Below are 23,173 nucleotides of genomic sequence, written 5' to 3' on the forward strand. Positions count from 1 at the left end.
GAGATTATGAGGTGCTTGCCCTTGAAGATGGTGGGAAATGCTTTAGCTCGGCAGACGCAAGTGAAACTTACAACGTCCAAGGGGCGAGTGATGCATGCGCCGAAGATGGAAAGGGTGAAGAATCGGTGATTCAGGTTTACCGAATCCGAATCGTTGAAGAAGTTTCGTTTCATTAAAGTTGAAACAATGCTACTAATGACAATTGAATGTCACCCGTGTTATTCTTTATATGCTACATTGGAAAACCGTTTTCATAACACGTTGTTTCACATTAACTGACTTGAAACGAATTCTGCTTTAGTTGAAACACCGTATTGTTGCCTTTAAAACTCGCTAAATGTGCGTGTCTCTTGTGCTGCATTTTACACAAACAATTATAAACCATAGAACGAGTCGCTAAATAATTAACAGCACATTAAATAAAAAACATGTGGCCAAACGACGGTTCTCTAAAAACTTAGCGATCATTTTATTTGCCATGACTTCATTACTGTAAATATCAAGTTGAGCTTCAAACAAAGAGTTAATTTTCACCCTAAAATGGTGTAATATTGTTCCCAAAAACGTGAATGTAAAGCGTTTTAAAGCAGTTTACTCTCAGATGGTTAATAAGGGGCATCAGCTATGCTTCGAAACCCAACTAATTTGCGCACATAGCTTAGGTAATCTATAGCCTGGTACATTTAGTAGCTGTATCTGCCGCCGTAAAGTTTGTTTTCTTTGCCTAAAAACAAAACCGTCCGGTTGGCCTAAACACAACCCATTACGCTTTAATGAAGTGCAGCATCGATTTTGAAATTTGACAACTTAAACAAATAAGTTAGCCTTCGTTTAATTAGCTGGAAAATGTTTGTTTTCCGTTAATCTATTAACCAATGGTAATCTATACGAAATGATTTAATATAAAGCGATGACTGAGCAAAAAATCACAGCCAGTATTTGTGCGTAAAACATGACGATGTCGTTTTTGGTTTTACAAAAAAAAAAACGATTTTAGGTTACAACAGGTCACCCAACTATGATTCATGCCAGTTAATCATTCATCTAGACGTCACAAATATGAACCCAAAATGAGTTTACATTTTAGAACCAAACCGCACGAAAATATTTCCATCATCCCGTTGTTATTAGCAGTTAAAGTCATTGACATTCAACTCGCCCTGATTTTCTAAAAAAATGCTACAAAGTTGAGCTGCAAACAGGGAACACTGTTTCGACCTATAATGTCTCATCAGTGCAGCTGGTCGAAACAGTCTGCACTGATGATTTTCTGCTACCAAGTTGTTTTTACGAAACCCGAGTATTTGCACTGAAAATGCGCGTCAATTTAGTTTGATATATATAGAAATAACTGTTTAAGTTTGATTTATGATCGTCTCAAATTCACTGATATGAAAAGTTAATAGAAACATTAATAAAATTCTATTGTCCAGTTTATTATGTTTGGTCTTATGGAAAATATACGACATCATATAACGCAATACAGAGCTATTCTAGATTCGGGGAATACCAAAACTTCAAGAAAAACGTAAGTGGACGGTTAAACGCAAATGAAGTTTACAAACTACGTTCAACTGCAACCTGCGCTTTGACGTGGTTTTATACCAAAGTTGTTCTCGGCTTTTGTGTAAGCTAGGCAAAACTTACTGAAAATCGGGTCTTATAATGAATGCATTATTATTAATTGTTTGGCCACGTATATTTCTTTGTTATTCACCAAACCTAACCAATACTACTTATGCATTAACACAAACATCGTCATATTTTTGTACATTTTCCTAATGCAAACAAAAGGTTACTCTAAAGCCGCCGGTTTATTTCCAGTAACAAAAATGCATCAATTTTTGTGTGGATTTTTTGCTGTTTCGCAAGGTCATTATGGGGTGACCAAATCTGAATAATGTTGATTACTCACTAACACTGTGTTGTAAAGGTGAATCAAATTTACATCCCCGTTATATAACTAAAACTAAGAACAAAAACATGCGTTATATCATTGCGTTTGTTGTACATGTCATTGAAAATAGTTATAATTTAGTTTTACGTTCAGGTGCCGAGTTTTAACATGTCAGCCGATATGTTCATGATTCTGTGGTTTATTGGTTTTACGTTTGTTGGTGGTCAGAATTATTATGCAGGTGAGGATAAGAAAGCCTGTAGGAACATTGCTCGAGTACCAACTCTGATTTAAATTCATCTTTTGTGCAGCAAAGTACGAAAATCTTTGCTGTTGGAAAGATGTGGAAGGTTTGCCAGCGATCGCTGAAGCCAGAAACAAATCAAATGTTTTGGATGGTGATTACAAAACTCGAGAGCTGGCAATAGTAAAGTGTGCGAGAGAAGCTGCTCACAGTTCGTATGAAGTATTTGCACTGCAAGTACATGCTACTTTGACGAATATTCTTGTTCAAAACATGGCAAAAACTTTACATCTTTTGTCACGCCGTTTGTTTTGTTTTCAGGACAGTGGGAAATGTATGACGTCATGTGACGCAATACACAGGTATTCAATGTTCGGGGAATCCCTAAACTGTAGTGAAAACGGAAGGGGAGGGTTGAATGCTAATCAAGTTTACAAACTACGAACTGCCACAACAGGTATGACTTCAATATTGCCTAAAGTTCATTTTCAGAATGTTTATTAAACATTTTAAAACTAGTAAACCTGGACGATCTTGGGTGCTGGCGTGACAGTGAGGAACGTACAATCCCGTTATTGGATGGAACTCACCCTTTGTTGATGGATTGGTTTAGAGATCGTAAAGATGCCATCGCAAAATGCGTCCAGGTTGCCTACGAATTAGGTTATGATGTCATCGGTTTGCAAGAAGGGGGGCAGTGCATTAGTTCGGCAAACGCAAATCTAACTTACATCAATTACAATCCAGCAAGTGACGGTTGCGAGGAACATGGAAAGGGTGGTATATGGCGAATACAGTTCTACCGAATGCGCGCCGTTGAGAAAAAGCAGTTTGATCACTGTTAAATTTCTGCTACTCTCGTGGAACACGACTTTACTGTATTTTAAAGTGTGGGCTACAATTGGTCGTTTGTATTTCCAGAAACCTAATCATAATATAACACTGTTGTCTAAAGTTAAGTGATCCGTTTGTATTTTTGGTCGTTACTCCGTAGTAAGCATTGTATACTACTCAGCGCAAGTTGTTAATACCCAAAAATATTCCCTCCAAAATGCCCCACACGCAAATTCGTATCTTCTCATCATCAGGAAACTGGCTTTCCTTTCCAAAACAGATTTAACATCAGTCTTTGTTTTCTATTTGATAAAACTATGCGTCAAACGCAACTGCAGCATCCATTGTATTTGTTCATTACCTGTAATAATTGCTGTTTACAAGTGCACCTTGTTTACGCAAGCCTTTCAAATTCTTCAAAAACTAGCACATAGCCTACTTTTTTGTGTGACGCTTACCGAAGGCATCTGTTTGCTTGAGATGTGAATCACTCAGACACAATCAGTGTGGACTTTAGTATGGTGATTGTCAAAGGATTTTAACGAGTTCGTTTTTACCCTCTTTCGAATAGATATAACAAACGATGATTTAGTGTACAGTCGACCCTTTATGTTATGTGTTAAATACAATTGAAGCGTTTCAACATTTTGTGCACTAACATCATACATGTCAACTACATGTGAAACGCTTTAGATATGACTTGAGATTTCAGGGTCTTTATCGAAATAAAAGCGAACTGAAAAGGACTACAAATAATACATTTGCTAGTAGAGCGTTATTAAGTTTATAGAACTTGTACAAAAACTACAAAACTGTACAAAACGTAAGGCCAGGTTAGCAGAAAGTTTGCATTCCACGACCAATAAAACTTTTTGTTTAATCCTCGGTTCACTCAAGGCGTTAAACTGAAGCTTTGTGGATTTGGGCTTAAAAATTGATTTTTTCCCTTACTTTGAAGCCGCCACTACAGGTTTGTTACCATTTAATTTGTTATCTGAATTAACCACAAAATATAATGGCATATATAAGACAATTGACTAGCTTTACCAAACCTTACATAACAATATAATGCATTGACGTTTGTGGGGCAAAAAAAGTTAGCTAAAAGGTTACAAATAAATTCACAATGTCATCAGCCGGTCACAACAGCACCATATTATGATTAGTGTTAGTTATTTATCAATACGTTGTCACATAGGTGAACCCATTTCAAATTCGTATTTCAAATATTCGTATTTTCATCAAAAAAAAAACTGAAACAAAAATTATGCGTCATTTTTATTATCATGCAGGTTATGCAACAGTGGTTTGTATTTGCACTTGTGGTATAAAATGCCAACAAATTTAGGGTCTTTGTTCACAACGCGAACCCAACAAAATGGCGGTTGTTATGTTAATGATATTGTTTTTTTTTTGAGATTTTGCTTGTGTCGTGTCAGACTTACTACACGGGTAAGATTGAGACAGTCTGTATCAACTTAACAAGTCTATTTCCAATAACTGTTTTTCAGCAAAGTACGAAAATCTTGGTTGTTGGAAAGATGTGGAAAGTTTGCCAGCGATTGCTGAAGCCAGAAACATATTAAATGTTTTGGATGGCGATTACAAAACTCGAGAGCTGGCCATAGTAAAGTGTGCGAGAGAAGCTGCTTACAGTTCGTATGAAGTATTTGCACTGCAAGTGAGTACTACTTTGACGAATATTCTTCAAAACATGAACAAAACATGGCAAAAACTTTACATCTTTTATCACGCAGTTTGTTTTGTTTCCAGGACGATGGGAAGTGTATGACGTCATGTGACGCAATACACAGGTATTCCATGTTCGGGGAATCCCATAATTGTAGTGAAAACGGAAGAGGAGGGTTGAATGCCAATCAAGTTTACAAACTACGAACAACCGCAACTGGTATGATGTCAATATTGCTTAAAGTTCATTTTCAAAATATTTATTAAACATTTTAAAACTAGTAAACCTGGACGATCTTGGGTGCTGGCGTGACACTCCGGACCGTGCAATCCCGTTATTGGATGGAACTCACCCTTTGTTGATGGATTTCTACGGAAGTAGGAAAGATGCTATTGCAAAATGCGTCCAGGTTGCTTACGAATTAGGTTATGACGTCATCGCTTTGCAAGATGGCGGAGAGTGCTTCAGTTCGGCAAACGCAAATGAAACTTACAACATTTACGGGCCAAATAACCAATGCGAGGAACATGGAAAGGGTGGTACGTGGTCATTACAGGTCTACCGAATGCGCGTAGTTGAGAAAAAGCAGTTTGATCACAGTTAAATTTAAATTTTTGCTACTCCCGAAGAACACGACTGTTGGCTTCAGTTGATTTAATTTAATGAAACTTGATCACAATGTAAAAAAAACTTTTGTTTAAAGCTGTGTGATGCGTTTGTATTTTCTGTTGTTAAGCACTGTATACTACTCAACACAATTTTCTTTAATATACCAGAATGCTTAAAGATATTAGCATATTCGAGCAAGTTTCGAAGGCCCATCTCTTTGCCTCTGGTGTATCTACACGTGTTTGTTACAAGTGATGAAATAATAAATTAAGTAATTTGAAAAAAAACCTTAAAATTTCCCCATAGGCAAATTCGTACCCTCTCACTATCAGAAAAATCATTCAAACACGATTGTATGTGGACTTTAATATGGCAATTGACAAAGGAGTTTAACGCGTTCGTTTTTACCCTCTGTCGAATAGATATAACAATCAATAATTTAGTGTACAATCGACCATTCATGTTATGTGTTAAATACAATTAAAGCGTTTCAACATTTTGTGCACCAACATCATACATGTCAATTACATGTGAAACGCTTTAGATATGACTTGAGATTTCAGGGTCTTTATCGAAATTAAAGCGAACTGAATAGGACTACAAATAATACATTTGCTAGTAGAGCGTTATTAGGTTTATAGAACTTGTACAAAAACTACAAAACTGTAAAAAGTTTGCATTCCAGGGCCAATAAAACTTTTTGTTTAATCCTCGGTTTCACTCGAGGCGGTAAATAGAAGAAAATATATTTTTTCCACACAATCCAAAATTATAGTGTGGGCAAAGTGTCTAAATCGCTACGGAAAGGCTTTAGCGTTTTTGATTCTCATTAGATACACACATTTGATGAATTCGAAAAAAGAAAGTTTAAAAGTAGCATGGCGACACTTTTGCCCAAAAATCAAATTAAACCAAAAAAGTAGACAATTCACAAATTCGTAATTTTGAAGCAGTAATTTTCATTATCAATGAAATTCAAGGAATAGTTAAAACAAAGTATCTTTACAACACAACATTTTTGAAGCATCTGAACACAGTCAAATCGAACGTGGCAAGCGTAACATGAAAATTCATGTTTTTCGAGATATCCAAATCTTAACCATGATTGTTCATCATTTTTTTTTCGAGCGTCTACCTGGACACATGCTCAGAGACATTCCAGAGATTTCGAATCAGGGTTGTTTCCCCTAGCCTTTCACAAACCAATGCGTGACTTCAAGGCAGCAGTTGCCTCGAGTGGGGAGCCGGTTTAGTCGACAGCCACTCGACCCGCGACAGGTTGTACTGGGCTACGTGGTACCAGTAGCAGGTATAAGCCTGACCTGACAGGTCAGAGAGGGATGCGATCAGAAGAAAGAACCTTGTGTCCATCAAAGCGAGGGGACGCCAAGTCCTGAGCATTGAATAATTTGATTGAACCCTGATTGAACCCAAAATTCCAAAAGCCCAAAAGAATCCCAAAATTGTGGAACAAATGGTACTGGAGAGTTGAATGCTAATCAAGTTTACAAACTACGTTCAATTGCAACGGGTAAGTTAACGCTGTTCATATAAACTAACTTGTGTTGTTGATCTAAGATAGGTTTCATGTTAAGCTGCGAAACGCTTGTAGTAACGGTGTAGCTGCAGCGCGTCTACCATTTCTCCACCAATTGTACCCTCAACTTTGTCGCGCTTTTTAACTTCTGAACGTTGCGCAGGTATTTCCGGCTCGGTGAATATTTTAGCGCAATTGTGCTGCTACGAGTTTGCCCGGCGAAATAAACTCAACTCATACTGTAGCTTTACGGTATTAACACAATATAGTAAGGAACAGTAAAAATGTTCTTAACTTATTCGCAGTTACCTTCGATGACCTTTGTTGTTGGAAAGATAATATGCAACGTGCAATCGATATGAGGCTGGATGGAACTGACCCTTTATTGACAGGGTGGTACCAAGATCGAAAAAATGCCTTTGCAAAATGCACCCAGGTTGCTTACGGGTTGGGTTTTGATGTAATTGCTTTACAAGATGGAGGAGAATGCTTCAGCGCGCCAAACGCCAATGAGTCATATAATATCCACGGACCAAGTGATTTTTGGGGTGCAAGAAACTGTTACTAGGGGGTGCGGGGATGCTTGTATAAAAGTTAAATTACAATGGTTTTGTTATTAAAGCTATATTACAGAAGGGGGTGCGAAAATTGGGTGGTGATTTGAAAGGGGTGCAGCAAGGAAAAAAGGTTAAGAACAACTGTGCTAGAGGTTAAATTATTTGTTATTCGAGTTGAACCATACTCTAAATGTGTCATCAGCCATTTGAGCCTGTTCCGGACATTCATGTTTAAATATACCAACATGTTATCAACAAACCTGTTGTAAACTAGCTCACTAAAACGTTTGAACAGGTATTTAGTTCATTTTAAAAATCATCGAAGGGTTTACCCAGCAGTTTCGGTTTGTGTCACATAACAGATAGACACAATTGGTCAACTCGCTTCCTACAGCTAGGATAAGCTTTGGTTTGCTGAAGAACTGCAAACAAAAGTGACAGAGATAAAACAACGCCGTGATGCAATTGTAAAACCGTTTTAGCGGGTGTCTGAGCTGAGTATGTTTCATTTTTAGGATCGCCCCACATTACCAACACAACAATCTATTGTTAAAAATCTAACTAGAACAACATTTCATAGATGGTAGGCCTATTAGTATTAAGAAGAAGAAACACACTGCCAATATATTAGTGTAATTGAAGTATCAAATTTTTGGGTAAAACAGTGACAACATTGCCTATGTTTGTGATATCTTTTAATTATTGTTTTGATGGGTGATGATTTTACTCATTTGTAATGTTACCGTAATTTTTGCGTTATGTTTCACCTTGTTTCTCGTTAGCCACCACTAGTGTACTGTCTTGTTTTGTCGGTTTATTAAGTTTGTTTTATGTGTATGTGCTTATTTTCCTGAAACGGAAGTTATTACCTTAATTTCACGATGTCTTTTTCATGTTTTTCACTTAATCGCATTCACATCTTTTTGTTACGTTCACGTTTATCTTTTAACTGTTCGATTGCTTTCCTGTGCATTGTTTTCAATTATACGGGAATTTAACCCACGGCACACCTTGTGTTCACTGCACCTTGCTTTAACTCCTCCCCTGCCGTTGCCTTTCGCAGCATTCCGGCTACAATCCCAGGTGTTACATTCTAAAGTAAGCCGCTAGGGCGATGATAATTGACCGGTGCGTTTCGACCACGTGACTTGTGAGTTTCCTTGTTTCTTTTACTAGTTTTGTCGCGATCCCTTTTTCGAGTGTTTTGCAGTCCTTTTGCGGGCCACGTGTTGTTGCAAAAAGTTCTTCCCCAGCTGTCGTACTGTTAACTTGTGTTCGTTTTTGTGCAGCGCAGTGACTTTGCCAATATTGTAGAATTTTATATAGTGTTTTTAAATAAAGACAGCAGTGCTCGAACGCGTCTAAACTAGGGTTTTTCGTGACTAGCCGTTAGTGCAGTGTTCGAGGGCTTTTGGCAACCATTAAATTGGGCGCCACACAAATTGGCGAGCACGCCAGGAACTTGCAGTCACGCAGGCGCGTTCATAGCACAGGGGAAGGGGTCTGGTTTTTGTTGGTTTTATTATGTCTTTTAATTTGAGTATGTCGCCTCCGTATTTTAAATGCGGTGACAATTTTAATACTTTTTTAATGCTTTTTAACTCGTATTGCGCAAGTGTCAAGGCTACAGACGACGTCAAACGCCATTTGTTCTTAACCCACGTCGATAAAGACTATTTGTGGGACCTTAGCAAAGGAACAGGCGACGTGTACCAATTATCTTTTGAAGAACTTGTGACAAAGGCAAAAGCCCGGGGAAACAGCCATGCGAATTTAGCAACATTGCGTAATGAACTCCTAGATCGTGCACAAGGGCCTCAGGAAGGAGGGCGTGCGTTCGTTTATGCCTTGCAGTCACTTGGTGAGCGCGCGTATCCCGCCGAGGTGGAAGCTGCGATTAAAAATGAGGTCTTGTTTTTGGCTTTGTTGCGCGGCCTTCGTGACCGCCAGCTTGCGGCCTCTTTAGGGCGTGAAATTGTTCAACGCGACTTTTGCACCGCAGCCAGCAGAGTTGCCGATATGGACGCCCGACCCCATATCCTTCCAATGACGACGCTTCAAGGCCCAACGGAAAGGCAAGAAGTAAAGGAGATGCTGTCCAAGATGGGCGAACACTTACAGCAGTCCGTCTGTATGCTTCGATGTTAACTTAACGAGGTACGGGCAGAAGTTGCAAGGATATGCTATCAAGATCATCGTCTGACGGCATATGACAGGCACCGTCCGGCCTTTCGTCCAGCGAGTAAGTTAGTGCGAAAATGTTTTATTTGTAACGCTGAAGGACATTTGGCGAGAAATTGCAAAGCGAATACACGTAGGCAGCAGCCGTCTATACATTCCAGGGACGCACCACAAGATTTCAGTAGAACCAGAGTGGTGAGGAACGTTCAGTGGAGTGGTCAGGAACGTTCAAAACACGGAGACTCTCCACACCAACCGGGCGTTCGTGTAGACCGGCTCATTACCCCACAAAAGATGCGACATGATGCGATTTCGGCTCTACATAACCCACCTCACGGCGGTGGACACCTTGGAGTGGCCAAAACGCGTTCCAAAGTTGGCGATCGGCACTGTTGGCCAGGGTGGCCTGTGGAAGTTGAAGCCTACGTTCGGAGCTGTACAAAATGTGAAAGAATTAAGAAGTTCAATGCTCGGCCCAGGGCGCCTTCAGGCGAACTAAAGCCGATGGAACGCTTGGAAATTGATATCCTGGAACCTTTACCTCTGTCGGTGGCTGACAGTACACGGTGTACCCGATATATAAATGTTGCGACCCAAGACGAGGCCCCAACATTACAGCGGCAGCCACGAGATGGCGTAAATCTCCCTTTCGAAGGTAGAAACTTTGACTGTATCGCTAACCGTCTCAGGGAAAATCGGCGGCGGCCGAAGTACTTTGCAGATCTGTAACGGGTTGCACAGGAGTGCAACGATATAGGGTGGGGGGTGTGTTACCGTAATTTTTGCGTTATGTTTCACCTTGTTTCTCGTTAGCCACCACTAGTGTACTGTCTTGTTTTGTCGGTTTATTAAGTTTGTTTTATGTGTATGTGCTTATTTTCCTGAAACGGAAGTTATTACCTTAATTTCACGATGTCTTTTTCATGTTTTTCACTTAATCGCATTCACATCTTTTTGTTACGTTCACGTTTATCTTTTAACTGTTCGATTGCTTTCCTGTGCATTGTTTTCAATTATACGGGAATTTAACCCACGGCACACCTTGTGTTCACTGCACCTTGCTTTAACTCCTCCCCTGCCGTTGCCTTTCGCAGCATTCCGGCTACAATCCCAGGTGTTACATTCTAAAGTAAGCCGCTAGGGCGATGATAATTGACCGGTGCGTTTCGACCACGTGACTTGTGAGTTTCCTTGTTTCTTTTACTAGTTTTGTCGCGATCCCTTTTTCGAGTGTTTTGCAGTCCTTTTGCGGGCCACGTGTTGTTGCAAAAAGTTCTTCCCCAGCTGTCGTACTGTTAACTTGTGTTCGTTTTTGTGCAGCGCAGTGACTTTGCCAATATTGTAGAATTTTATATAGTGTTTTTAAATAAAGACAGCAGTGCTCGAACGCGTCTAAACTAGGGTTTTTCGTGACTAGCCGTTAGTGCAGTGTTCGAGGGCTTTTGGCAACCATTAAATTGGGCGCCACAGTAATACAGGATGACGTTCACAATTCATGTGCGTTATATACAATACCAGAGGTAGTCCACGTATCCACGTAGCTACAAATCAAAACAAAGCAACTACAAGTTGTCTGTCGAACCAAAGTCGGTTTTCCGTTTTCCACAACAGTTCTTAATCACCCTACAAAAATAAAGTAATTGCAACAAATGTGTTTAGGCACACAATGTACCAACATAAAATTTCTAATAATATGTAAGAGTCAAGGCGATATATTCTAATAAATTAGTGTTTTGCTGTTTACCACCCTGTAAATTGCAATCAACAAATACGGCTGATGCACACAATGCATCGTAATCAAAAATCATAAAAAAAAATCAAGTCCGGATTTTTTATCAACACAGATACAAGGGAATGTTTTTTATGCAAGAGAGGCGGTTGAGTTACTCACGGTTTAAGGAGTTCAGCGTCCGCGGGTGAGTCGGGTAAAACCTTACCCTTTGTTTCAGGCAAAAACAAAATTGTCAAAAGAGATGAAATACATGCCAGGCCACCCATGATAAGAAACGGTAGATAACGGTTGGTCGTTTCACCTATTCCAATGAACAAATTGAGACATCATTTCATGACTCAAAACAATATCAGTTTGTCTGTTTGAGCAGCACAATCACTTGAGTGTTATACCAATAATTAAAACGAAATCAGTCAGTTTAAAGTCCCTTCGAAAAAAAGTCTTACTTTTTCAGCATCATAAGTCTCTCATTAAGAAAGAATCATACAAATAGGAAACGTCAAAATTAAACAAACATTTTTCGCATACCCTGAGTACAACGTAACCTACAAATGACTAACAGCTATCAGGCTGGACACAAACGTACCCAGAAACATAAGGTAAGGGGCTACAAAGCTTCCGATCTTTCCTGTGGCTGATGTTACACCGATGGAAGCGTTTCGCAGAAGTGTTGGTGACATTTCTCCAGTGATGCTGAAGTTGATATAAAATGCTCCGATGATGAAAGTTTTTCCGATAATCACTAACGACACCGTAAAAGCAGAGCTCACTGAAAAGTATGTTCGGTTTCGTTTATAATTTGCAAAGAATATAAAAACACTTTTTTAAGGAACAAAGCATTATCTAAGCCAGTGGTCTTCAACCTTTTTAAAGGCGACCCCAATTTGAAAATTAAATCAGCATTTACATGCGACCCCATTTTTTCCGATAGGGAGAAAAATGTTTGTAGTAATGCAGAAACTGAAACTGAAACTATTTTTATGTAAATATGACCGCTAAATTTTCCAGTATACTTTAACTATTAACATTCAGCGTGCGTTATTACGCTCAAATGTTAGAACCCAAACGTTTTATTTAATTTGACCAGTCTAATTCGCTTTAAAGCTCACCAGCAGAAATCAGTAAATTCATGTATATTTCCCTATACCCGCTGTATTATTTTGGACACAATATGTCATTAATGGGGCTCTATGGCGTAACAATGGGTTAGAAGACTTGTGTTTCATATGGATTACTGCATTACAATTAGATTGTGACTAGAGCTACCAAGTTATACTGCAGAACATGAGCAAAGGTTGCGAACTAGAACAAAAACGTATCATTTTTTTGGTAATAAATTTAAACGCCAATAAATTGAAATCAATAGCGACCCCCCCCCCCAAAAAAAAAAGTTTAGGCGACCCACACACTTGGGGTCGCGACCCACAGGTTGAAGACCACTGATCTAAGCATTTTGCTCAAAATAACTAGTCCTCAATTGTAAAAACCCTCACACCATAAACTGTGTCAAAGTTTCAAAAGAAGTCCCTAAAGATCTTAATGACAACGACTAAATGTTTCACCTGATTGAGCAAAGGGAGCTACAGCAAGACACATTCCCCCTGCTCCCATGAGAAGAGACAAAGACACAGGTCTTCCAATCCACTGGATAATCAGTGACCCCATAATGATTCCTGGATATTCCAGAAGTCCAGATATGGCGGCATTTATAAACCGATCGCCACTGAAAGCGCTGATGTTCAATGCAAGACCATAGTATACCATATTTGTCACCAACCTGTCAAAGTAGGCATAGTTAAGAATAGGGAGAACAAAGAAATTCACTGTTGAAGTATGCTTTAAAGTCGTTTTTACGCTGTGTTGAATGACATGAAGGATACTTTACTGGTTGAATAACGTTATTTATAATCATTGTAAAAATTGGGCAATTAAGCACAAAATTGGCAAAAGGTTGGAAGCCAATAATTTTGATAAATAGGTTTTAAGACTAAGCAAAAAGCACAAAAACAGTTGGAATGTGCATTCAAGGTGTTTTGCATTTTATGTGTACACCCTGGTTTAGAATTTGCATTTTATGTGTACACCCAGGTTTTTTTTTAAGGTTTGGTTTGGGTGACCGCTAAGTAGTTTTAAGAGACCGCAAGTGTTTCATTTAAATACCAAAAAATAGCCATATTTGCTTATTTGGAAAACCGCTGGAGAAATTTGAAAAACACCTTAAAAAAACACTGTGTACACCATTGAGCACACGTCGGCGTTTACTTAACCAAACTAGCCCTTCTCCGCAAAACGACCATTGTGACTTTCCACTGAAACCTACCAAGATAAACTAACGACAAGAGTTCTGAGACGAATTGTCGGGACTGTAACTATTTGAAGCAACTGGAATCTTGCAGACGGTTCCATTTTCACTTCACCATCAACCAGTTTTGATTCTTCCTGCGCAAGCAAATCACAAAAAGGAAATTCCAAAATCGGTTTCTTTGCAATTAAGGTTTGAATACCAACATGTTCGTTAGCACTCACATTGGACCTAAACAGGGCCGTGGTGTTTTGACCAGGATGAGGTTTTCCGTTGACTTTTGCAATCGTAGCAAGTACAGTTGCGGCTTTCTCACCTTGACCGGATGAGAAATACCAAAAGGGAGACTCTGGTACAAACCTATATTTCCAGATCAACAGGTTATGAGTATGCGGACACGATATATTTTACCACATCCATAATAGATTAGGTCCACACTTTAACAACAGACAATTTGTTTCACAACAGAAAAAGTTGAAAGCAAAGTTGATACTGTTTTTCAAACTTGTTTTCTGTGTGGTCAGTTATTTGAGTGGTCTGTTATAAGGACTCAATGACCACTGTTAAAAGCCCAACAGTTTGAGAAAAGAAATAGCAAAGAATACGGTAATGTAAGTTTTAGCTGCTAACGTCTCACCAGTATAGTGGGATGTAAAGTAGCCCTATAAGTCCGGAACATCTCATAAGCCACCGCCAGTCATTGAAAATCCAACCAAGAATCGGCACAGTAGCGGCAGCGAAACTGTAGCCTCCATATAAACTGAACGAAACCTTATTCCTGTGTTTTTTACCGACAAGCTCGTTTCCTGTAGGAAGAATATAACACCACAATGCGCCATCAAAAACTAAGATCAAAAATGTTGAGATGTAAGTACACACCAAGAACGAATGCAGTGCAGTAACTTGCGTAAAGGAAAAGCCCCATAAATGCCATCAACACAATGTATGATGTCATAGTAGCGGGAAAGCCTGTTGCAAACAGGAACAAAAACTGCAGAAGCAGGGATGTCAGTTGAAGAGGCCGCCTTCCAAATCTAGATGTAAAGCACAGCACAAGGTTGTGAAAAGTAACATGTAATTATTTTAGGTTGATGTCTAAATTTCAAACGACTTAAGATCGTTACAGAAATTATGAAACAAACCCGTTGTTCAAACAAAAACATTCTATTTCAGACGTTTCAGTTTTTGTCATCATTATTGTAAAGTAAGCCACTTTTTGAGGCTGAATCTAGTGTTCCTTTGATTGTAGTTGAGTTATTTTCATTCTGTTAAAACATCGAATAACTGAATCCAAGTTGTAACCTATCAGATAGTGGTCCTCCAACGTAACATCCAACCATCTCGCCCAACATAAACATGGAGATAGCAAGCGGCTTTCTCCAAGCGTCGGAGCACACCAAGTTGAACTATAAAAAGTGAAAAATATTTACTGAGCTTTTGTTGAAAGTCGTCGGGACAACTCTAAAATGGGAAGTGGTTTTGCCTCATTGATGACAGAAATAAGTTCGGCGAATTTTTGTCGCAAAAGCTCCCACAATCTGTACCCAAACTATGGGCTGAAATTATGCGATGGGACCTAACTGTATGTCTTTTGCAACAGTTAAACAGCATATTAATGAGATATTTCATAGTGATTTAAGTGTGAAAAAAGTGTTAGCCGTTTTTTAAAAAACGCTATTCTTCAAAGCAAGTGGTTCCCAACCTTTCTACACCGCGGGACTGGTAAAATTGTAAAAAAAATCCACGGACCGGCAACAAAAGATCGTAGTAAATGCAACAGATATTTGTAAGCTTTTTGTTCACCAAAGTTGCGCAACATAATGCAAGATATAGTTTTAGCCTATGTATAAAGGACGAAAAAAATAACCAAATTGCAATCAACTCAACATAAACACGAAAACGCCAATCTATTTACATACAAAATCAATGGTAGTGGGATGTTTGCTGTTGTTTTGCTGCCAGTATGAATCTCATCTCAAAAGCGAAGAATAACTTTGTTTTTCCAAAAAAAAAATTAATGCTAGACACAGTTTATGACACACAATCATAAACGTCACAAAAGCTTTATTAAACAATTTTATGAGCTACCCCAATTTTACAGCCAAGCGTAAAATGAGTTTCGCAGGTACCAACAACTTTGCAATAGGCCTACTTATCACTCCATTTTAAAAAGTAGCTTGGCATAAAGTAAGATAATTTGCGGACCGGCAAAATATTTACGCAGACCGGCACCGGTCCGCGGACCGGCGGTTGGGAACCACTGCTTTAAAGAGGTATATCTCAAGTATAAGCTAATGTAGCACATCCATTACATATTTAAACAACAGTTTGCGAGAAAGAATTAGTTTGATTTAACCCATATGTGTAGTCCGTCAGAAATCACACAAATTGGACAAGTCTATTGCATTACAATTCTCTGAATGTATAAAGTTCTCATTTCTCTAACCTCTGTCATGACGGTTAAGACCTCAGGTTCGTCAAACATCCAACCATCCGAACACGACTTGTTAGTAAATTGAACAGTTTGTATTGTTGTGGAATCGTTCCAAGATTTTACCACCAGTTCTTTGCATCGCTCTTCGGCTGTGATATTTACGTTGATCGCCGGATTAAATTCCTTTACAAACAAAAACTTGTCATATTCTGTGAACTTCACAGTGTGAAGCATTATGATCCCTTTAAGAAAAGGCTGTAAATATGGCGTTTTTCTTCAAGGGTTAATTCTAGTTTCAATAAGGCCAATAAGTTTGGTTACATGGAAATTATGTACATACGTATATACGGTAGAGCTACTAACACTGAGCTTGGGCTGGCCCCCGGCCTAAGAACTTCTGGTAGGTGGCGCAACAGAGCATAGGCGTTTATGGTGCTGTTACAGCAATTTGGGTTTATGGTAAGAATAATTGCTGAGTCAGCACCATAAACGCCTATGCTCTTTTGCGCCACCTACCAGAAGTTCTTAGGCCGGGGGTCAGCCCAAGCTCAGTGTTAGTAGCTCTACCCGTATATACAGCTCATTTCGACAAGTTTCTAGTCGTGGACAACTTTGCACAACAGCTTGGCAAACAAAGCCATTGAGAAACCTTCATTTGGGGTTAGATTGTACCTGACTTTGGTTCAATCCAGACACCCTGCAATGATGGTCGGGTGAATACAAAGTAAAGATCATAGTTAGAGTGCTCAGGCCACAACTGAAGCCAATGCCGAACAAAAGCAAACAAATTCTCTTCTGGTAAACGCCAAAAGTACCAACTTGCTGAAGAACATCTTCATAAGTCATAGTGTATATTTTGCTGTCCAATTTTGTATGTTCAACACCTAAAAAGGATAAAATAATGGAGCATCCTAACAATAAATGATCAGTTTCATATAGTATACTATAAACACATATTGTCCATCTTTTTACTCTCAACTTTCGAAATGCCGCCAAAACTGAAAGTTATCACAAACAGGAATAGTAGGCTACCCAAGACATCCACTTAAACTAAAACAGATTTAGACACCGTGGCATTAGTAGGTCGCCAAAAAAGGCCTACTTCGTATTGCCCCGCTCTCTTGTAGGTAGATACTTTGTCAAAAACACGTCTACAACATTATGTTGTTTACATCGAGCCAACAAATTGCTTGCACGTAGTATAGAAACATGTGTGTGGCCGAAAAGCCGATGTAAAATTGCATGTTGAGTAAAAGATTGACCAACACGCTTACTCTTTTGTCAAAAAATGCTTAGGCTAGTTGAGAGTACATTATGTACGAAAACATTGAATGTAAATGATGTAAACGGAAAAAAATACACAACATCCGTTTGGTTTCCTGGTACCAAATAAATTTCTAAAAGTCATTTCAGATAATCGGCTTATCGTTTCTACCAAATAAAATTCGGAAAAAATATATTCATCTTTCTGCTGAACACGGTAAAACCAATTTAAGATAAAAAGCTTGACAGAACCAACTGGCCGGACTCTTGTAGTTCTCATTTTAACCGACAATAAAATGAGCCACTTGGGTAACAAAGGGCTTGAAGTACGTCCAGCAGCAGAGCTACGACCACTTCAGTTTGTAAATCACAACATCGGCAAGTTAAAATGTTATAAAGCCTGTAAGGTCCATTGATCAAAGCTGATTAACCTAACAACCACATTCAACAAAGCGTTAACTTTGTTAGTAGAGGTTTTACAGACTGTTGTGGGCATTTGGGTCGACCTTAAATCGAGAACCTTCGAGAAACGCAATAAAGTAGTTCAAAGAGACGTTTTACGTCTTTGCGAGTTAAAGAACAGTAGGCTCGAACAAAACATACCAAGCAGAACAAACACAAAACCCGCCAACAATGTAAAATGTGGTTAATTTTTATTGCACTTACAGCAGGTAAAACCGTTTGAATTGTCTTTTATTTAACTACCTACTTTCGCAAAGTTACCAATAAAGAGCAACCGAAGGTCACATGAAGTAGTGTCGACAATATATTTTCAGAGAAGATCTAAAGAATGGCATATTTCGGTTAGAAATGACATTGTTTCGAAACCAAAGAGCCTGATTGAGCGGAGGGTAAAAGAAACCCTTTCCGCAATCAAGACAACATAGTGTTGGTGACGTCATCAGTTGTTGTGAACCATTAAATAAAGAAGCCGTTTAGGAAGTGTCGCAAAGGTATCAATAAAATACCAGATGGAATGATAAAATCGATCTTCCACACGTAGGTGTGAAAATGATGTAACAATTTTATTTGTAATGGACCGTGACGAAATGTGTTCAAATTACGACACGGCCCACTACAAAATCATCCATAACCATTTTTGCCAATGTACTTATGTACATACTGTAGTGTTTTATAACGTGCCGGTTACCATCTTGTGTCGTCTGTTGCATGAACCGTTGTGTGCATTGTTATTCTACCTAGCGTGTGCTGCGTATTGGACAGCAACATAATAAATCTGGTTTAATCCCGAAAAGCATGAGTGAGACGCTACACATACGTTTATTACACATTTCTTTTGAATGTGCCAGAACCGGAGAATGAAAATGCATTTTTTACAGACAAAAAAAAACTTCGAGTACACACAGACTTTCTAAAACAGACCATCACTCTTTGTTCATGTATTATTGCCTGTTAAGCCCATCAGGTCAGGTTTTCTGGCCAGCTTCAATCCTGTTCAGCAACTGATATGATATCCAAGTCCCAATTGTATTTTTTTTACTTACCTGGTAATTACTATAGCTTATTTTAAGTCCAATACTTACATATTATTTGTAACTCAGCCATGTTGCAGCCAAAATTGAGAATGAATGGAATATGCAGTTAATCTTATTCATCTGCAATGGTGGGAATGGTACTGACATTGATTTTCTTGTTTCAAGAACAGAAAAGGTTGCAAATGTTGTTAAATGGCACTTCAACACATCTTTCCCTGTGGCACATGCTGATTTAAGTGTTTAAAATGTTGACACCCACTTTGTGATACAGTTACACAGAAAATGCAGCAAACCTCACAAATGACTTCCCTACAGTGTTGTAATTTCAGGTTGCCCGAAAGACAAAGCATACCACTTTTTACCATCTTACTCAAAGGTAACATCCATAATCAGGAAAAGACATTGAGATTTGAAATACAATAAATAGATTCACTTTGTCAGTTCCAAAACCATCGAAAATCTGTACAAAATGGTCATTTTTTAAACAAATAAAGATTCAACAATTTAAGACAAGTAGATCTTTCAATCTGTTTACTCCAGTGTGTACAGATGTTTATTTACAATATCTAGCAATAAGATTTCATCCAAAAACTTAGATATATTAACAAGTGCGTATCCCGTATAATTTCAAAAAGTTTGAGGAGTAGGTGGGCTTTCACATAGCAAACACAAAAGAGTATTTTTCATAAGGTTGAATGTTGTACAAGTAACACTTTTTTAGAGGAGTTGCTATAGCAATTTAAATTGCGTTTATAACTTACCTGTGTATTCTTTAATAAGTTCTGCAGTGCTTGTGCAAATTGTCAAGATTGCCTTGGTTTATTGCATTTTGTTTCATATTCCCCAACAGACCTTAAAGCATGTTATTCCTTGACTTTGGATTTTGGCAATCTTGTTGCAGCAGAGGAAACATTCGATCAACTTCATATTCCTTCAACAGTGAGTATTCAGCAATCAGTCCAAATTGCGCAGTTAATTCTGGATTTAAAACAAAAGACTACAAAATAAAACTGAAACAGATAAAGTTAAACAATATTTGACACTCGAAAATTGTAATATAAGATAACATGTTGACAGCAAATTTGTTACATGTTTTATATAAAATACTGTCTGCAAAATACTTATTTGAGCTATTTTATGTCAAAACCATATTACAGTTTTACATGTTTACCTTGCTTGCTTCCCGTTCCGGCGCGTTTGCCAAGTAGTTGCAGTGGCCAGCGGCTTTCTCTTTGAGTCAACTCGATCAAATCCAAATTAATACAGCCCGTTGATAAATGCGGGGCTGATGATGCCATTCAGGGCATTCTAGAGACTATAAAAATGTACAAACCATTCTGGTGAAACAATAAACCTCGCCTACATTTTAATTTTAATGAAGTAATCGAAACAAGAAATTTGCGCTCATCCGATTTTAATTTTGGGAGTTTTTCTGTTTTCATTTTCACTGCAAAAACTTGCTTATATTAAAACCAATGCAAACACGTTTACTTTTATTCAAGATCCCCCAAAAAACAAATACATATCTAAACTTGCAATGTTTTTGTGGAAACATCGTTTTATTTTATTTTACATTCCAACTCAACTCAAGAAATTTAAACACATTTTTTTCATTCTGGAAATTTAAACATGGCTTTGGAAGCTTTTCCTGATTTTAGACTCTCCAGAGCAACCTTGTAATTGGACAAATCAAAGGTCTTTATTCCAAGCTTTTGATAATCCAAGTAACCAGATGCGCCAAGTTTTTCCATTAGTGTCAGTGATTCCTCGAAGCAGAATGGATTCGTAAAAGAACCAACGATGGTCAACTCCTTCCAGTAGATTTGAAATGGTTCAACAGGGATTGTTTTACCAGCTGGGCAGCATCCAAACCATGATACAGTGGCACCACGACGAGCAAAATCCAACGCCTATTATCGCAAAAAAACAGTGCTGCTAATATACGCCACATTTGTAAGGAGAGTATAGGTACAAAAGGGTCATGGTTGTGTCGACGCAGTGCGGAAAAAATCAATCAATAGCGAACTACAATCAACGGCATTTTTTCAGAACTACAAAGCAAAAAAAAACCTAAATAGCTTAATTACCTTTTGACAGGCTTTTGGATTTCCCGTACAATCAATAATCAGGTGAAATCCATGTTTGTCCACATCCTTTCCAGCTAATTTCAATTCCAGCTCTTGTGGGTGAACGACATCAAATCCTAATCCCATTCCTACAAAAATGTCACCAAGTTTGAAAAATAAAATTGTCTACAAGTCATTGACAAACTCTGTCTTTTCTATATTGGATACAAGTATTTGAACTTATAATTAGATAGATAGGGTTTTAGGCATGCATTGACTGAATCTAATACCAGAGCATAACTTTCTTCTTTCGTCATTGGGTTCCGACACAGTGACGTTTTTGTAACCATGGTGATGTAGCAGTGTGACAAACAGCGAGCCAATTATGCCTGCTCCTTGTACAAGAACGGGCACATGGGTTTTGGGAAGGACTCCCAATTTGTTCCAACCCCTTATTACACATGAGTAAGGTTCAGCCAATGCTCCCTGTTCCAGACTAATCGAATCTGGAAGCTTGTGAACCTGCAATTTTCGTAATAGTTAATTCAACGACCAACACGGTGGCATTGTGATATATTTGCAGGGCGTCAAATACAAGGTAACACTTAAAGTAAGATAAGAAGAAAACATCACTCATAACGGTTAACCAGTTGGTTTGTCATGAATAACATGTCCATAGTTATCACCATAGCATCAGGAACCACACAATATTGACCCCAACCACCGTCGCGTTTCACTCCAGCTATAATGCTCGACTCACAGAAATGGGGAAAACCTTTGTCATTCCAATCGCATTTTCCACAACAAATCATTGGATTTACACACACTTTGTCGCCGACCTAGTGAAAGCATTGGGTTCAACGTTTAACAAAACAAACATTTATTCTCTTTGATTGGGAGAGATTACCTACCTTAAATGACGATTTTGCTGCCTCCCCTAATTCAACAACCACTCCAGAAAACTCGTGACCGAGAATAACCCCATCCTGTTTGGGGGTAAACTTTCCCATCTCGCCACTCATGAAGTGAAAATCACTGCCGCAAACGCCTGCAGTGTCCGAATCAGTTGAAAAGCCAATAATATTGAGCAACAAACGTTGTTGTCAACTTACCGGAATAAGCCACTTTGATTTTTACATCATTCGGTTTAGTAACTTCAGGTATCTTCCATTTTTCTTGGTGCGACAAATCTTTTTCAGTGCCCCAAAACCATAAAGCTTCCATTTCAGCTACTACCAACAACAAACTACCAGAAACAGGATTTCTGTGACAAAAAATGTTGACAATCCAAACAAAACTTCCTTTATACATTGACGACCACAACCATGCAAACATTATACATAAGCACGTTGTGCCCAAACCTAGCTGTCTATGCGCAGTATTGAAATTCTACGTGCATTGCGCAGTTTTGTAGTTTAAAAGAAACATTTTGCAAAAATATGCAATTATTACGCTAAGTAAAGAATTTATTCATACTCCCGTTTCAACCGCTTTGAATTGAGCGTGGTAGAAAACGGCTAACTAGAACAGTTAATGATTGACCGCAGTTTTTTTTCCTCTTGGTTACTCGCACCTTGCATTTTTTCATTTTGTTACTCTGTGACGTCATCACTGGTTTAACGGTGCTTTTTTCATTGCGTGTAATGTGGGCTAGAGAACATAAATTAAACTAGAGGTTTTCCACCAGAGTCTTACAAATACGTTATATGTTTGCAGACAAAATGGTTTAGAAACCCTGGTATTGACACTTACTCTCATGATAACAGCAATTGTTGAAACGTCTGCAAAATGTAAATAGATTATTTTGCAGTTGCTGCTCCTTATCTAGAGATTACAACATTGCATGGGTACGTTAGAAAGTCCAGGGCACACCAGACACTTGGGTTCCTGGTACCAAATGAATTTCTTAAAGTCGGTTTCAATTCATTCAAGCATAGCATACACCATTCTTACCAAATCAAATTAGGGAAAAAAGCTTTAATCTTTCTGTCACGTTTTTCTGCCAAATTTGTTCTGCTTCAAGATAATTAGCTGTCGAAAAAGTTAACTACGCTAAACTATATCGTACTGCAAGTTTTTAGTCAGCAGACATCAAAAGTTATACCTTGACTTCAATTTATAGTCAACTGCTTGCGAATTATAACTTTTTCTTGAGCGTTTTCGTCTGTGGTGTATTTACTTGAGCATGTTTGTGAGTTAGGGATTAAGCCATCGCTGTTTCCTTTCGTTATCTTGTGTCAGGATTTCCATGTATCCTGTCGTGCGCCCTTGGTGTTATTTTGTGTGCCGTTTTGACTTTTTGTTATTGTAGGCTATATTTTCTTCCATGCA

General features: G+C 38.5%; 1 protein-coding gene across 5 annotated transcripts; it reads right to left on the reverse strand.

Annotated features, from left to right (window-relative positions):
• Positions 1 to 5,620: 5,620 nt before the first annotated feature.
• Positions 5,621 to 23,009, reverse strand: LOC145230686 (organic cation/carnitine transporter 2-like). 5 transcript variants are annotated; one of them, XM_080096189.1, is made up of 15 exons: positions 19,948 to 20,389; positions 19,538 to 19,754; positions 19,070 to 19,236; positions 18,825 to 18,991; positions 16,690 to 16,901; positions 16,030 to 16,200; positions 14,886 to 14,989; positions 14,463 to 14,617; positions 14,221 to 14,389; positions 13,808 to 13,943; positions 13,602 to 13,720; positions 12,844 to 13,058; positions 11,868 to 12,050; positions 11,441 to 11,582; positions 5,621 to 11,172 (listed from the first exon to the last, which is right to left on the reverse strand). In XM_080096189.1, the coding sequence occupies exons 4-15, from the start codon at positions 18,844 to 18,846 to the stop codon at positions 11,112 to 11,114; spliced, it is 1,689 nt and encodes a 562-aa protein (XP_079952315.1). In that variant the 5' UTR covers positions 18,847 to 18,991; positions 19,070 to 19,236; positions 19,538 to 19,754; positions 19,948 to 20,389; the 3' UTR covers positions 5,621 to 11,111. The 5 variants fall into 5 exon arrangements, 3 of the variants coding, with proteins under 3 accessions (XP_079952315.1, XP_079952314.1, XP_079952313.1); XM_080096188.1 differs by having other exon boundaries at positions 18,825 to 19,003; XM_080096187.1 differs by having other exon boundaries at positions 18,825 to 19,236.
• Between the last annotated feature and the right edge of the window lie 164 nt (positions 23,010 to 23,173).

This window comes from Phallusia mammillata, chromosome 5, assembly GCF_965637545.1.
Source record: "Phallusia mammillata chromosome 5, kaPhaMamm4.hap1.1, whole genome shotgun sequence".
In the NCBI taxonomy this organism is placed as follows: domain Eukaryota; kingdom Metazoa; phylum Chordata; class Ascidiacea; order Phlebobranchia; family Ascidiidae; genus Phallusia; species Phallusia mammillata.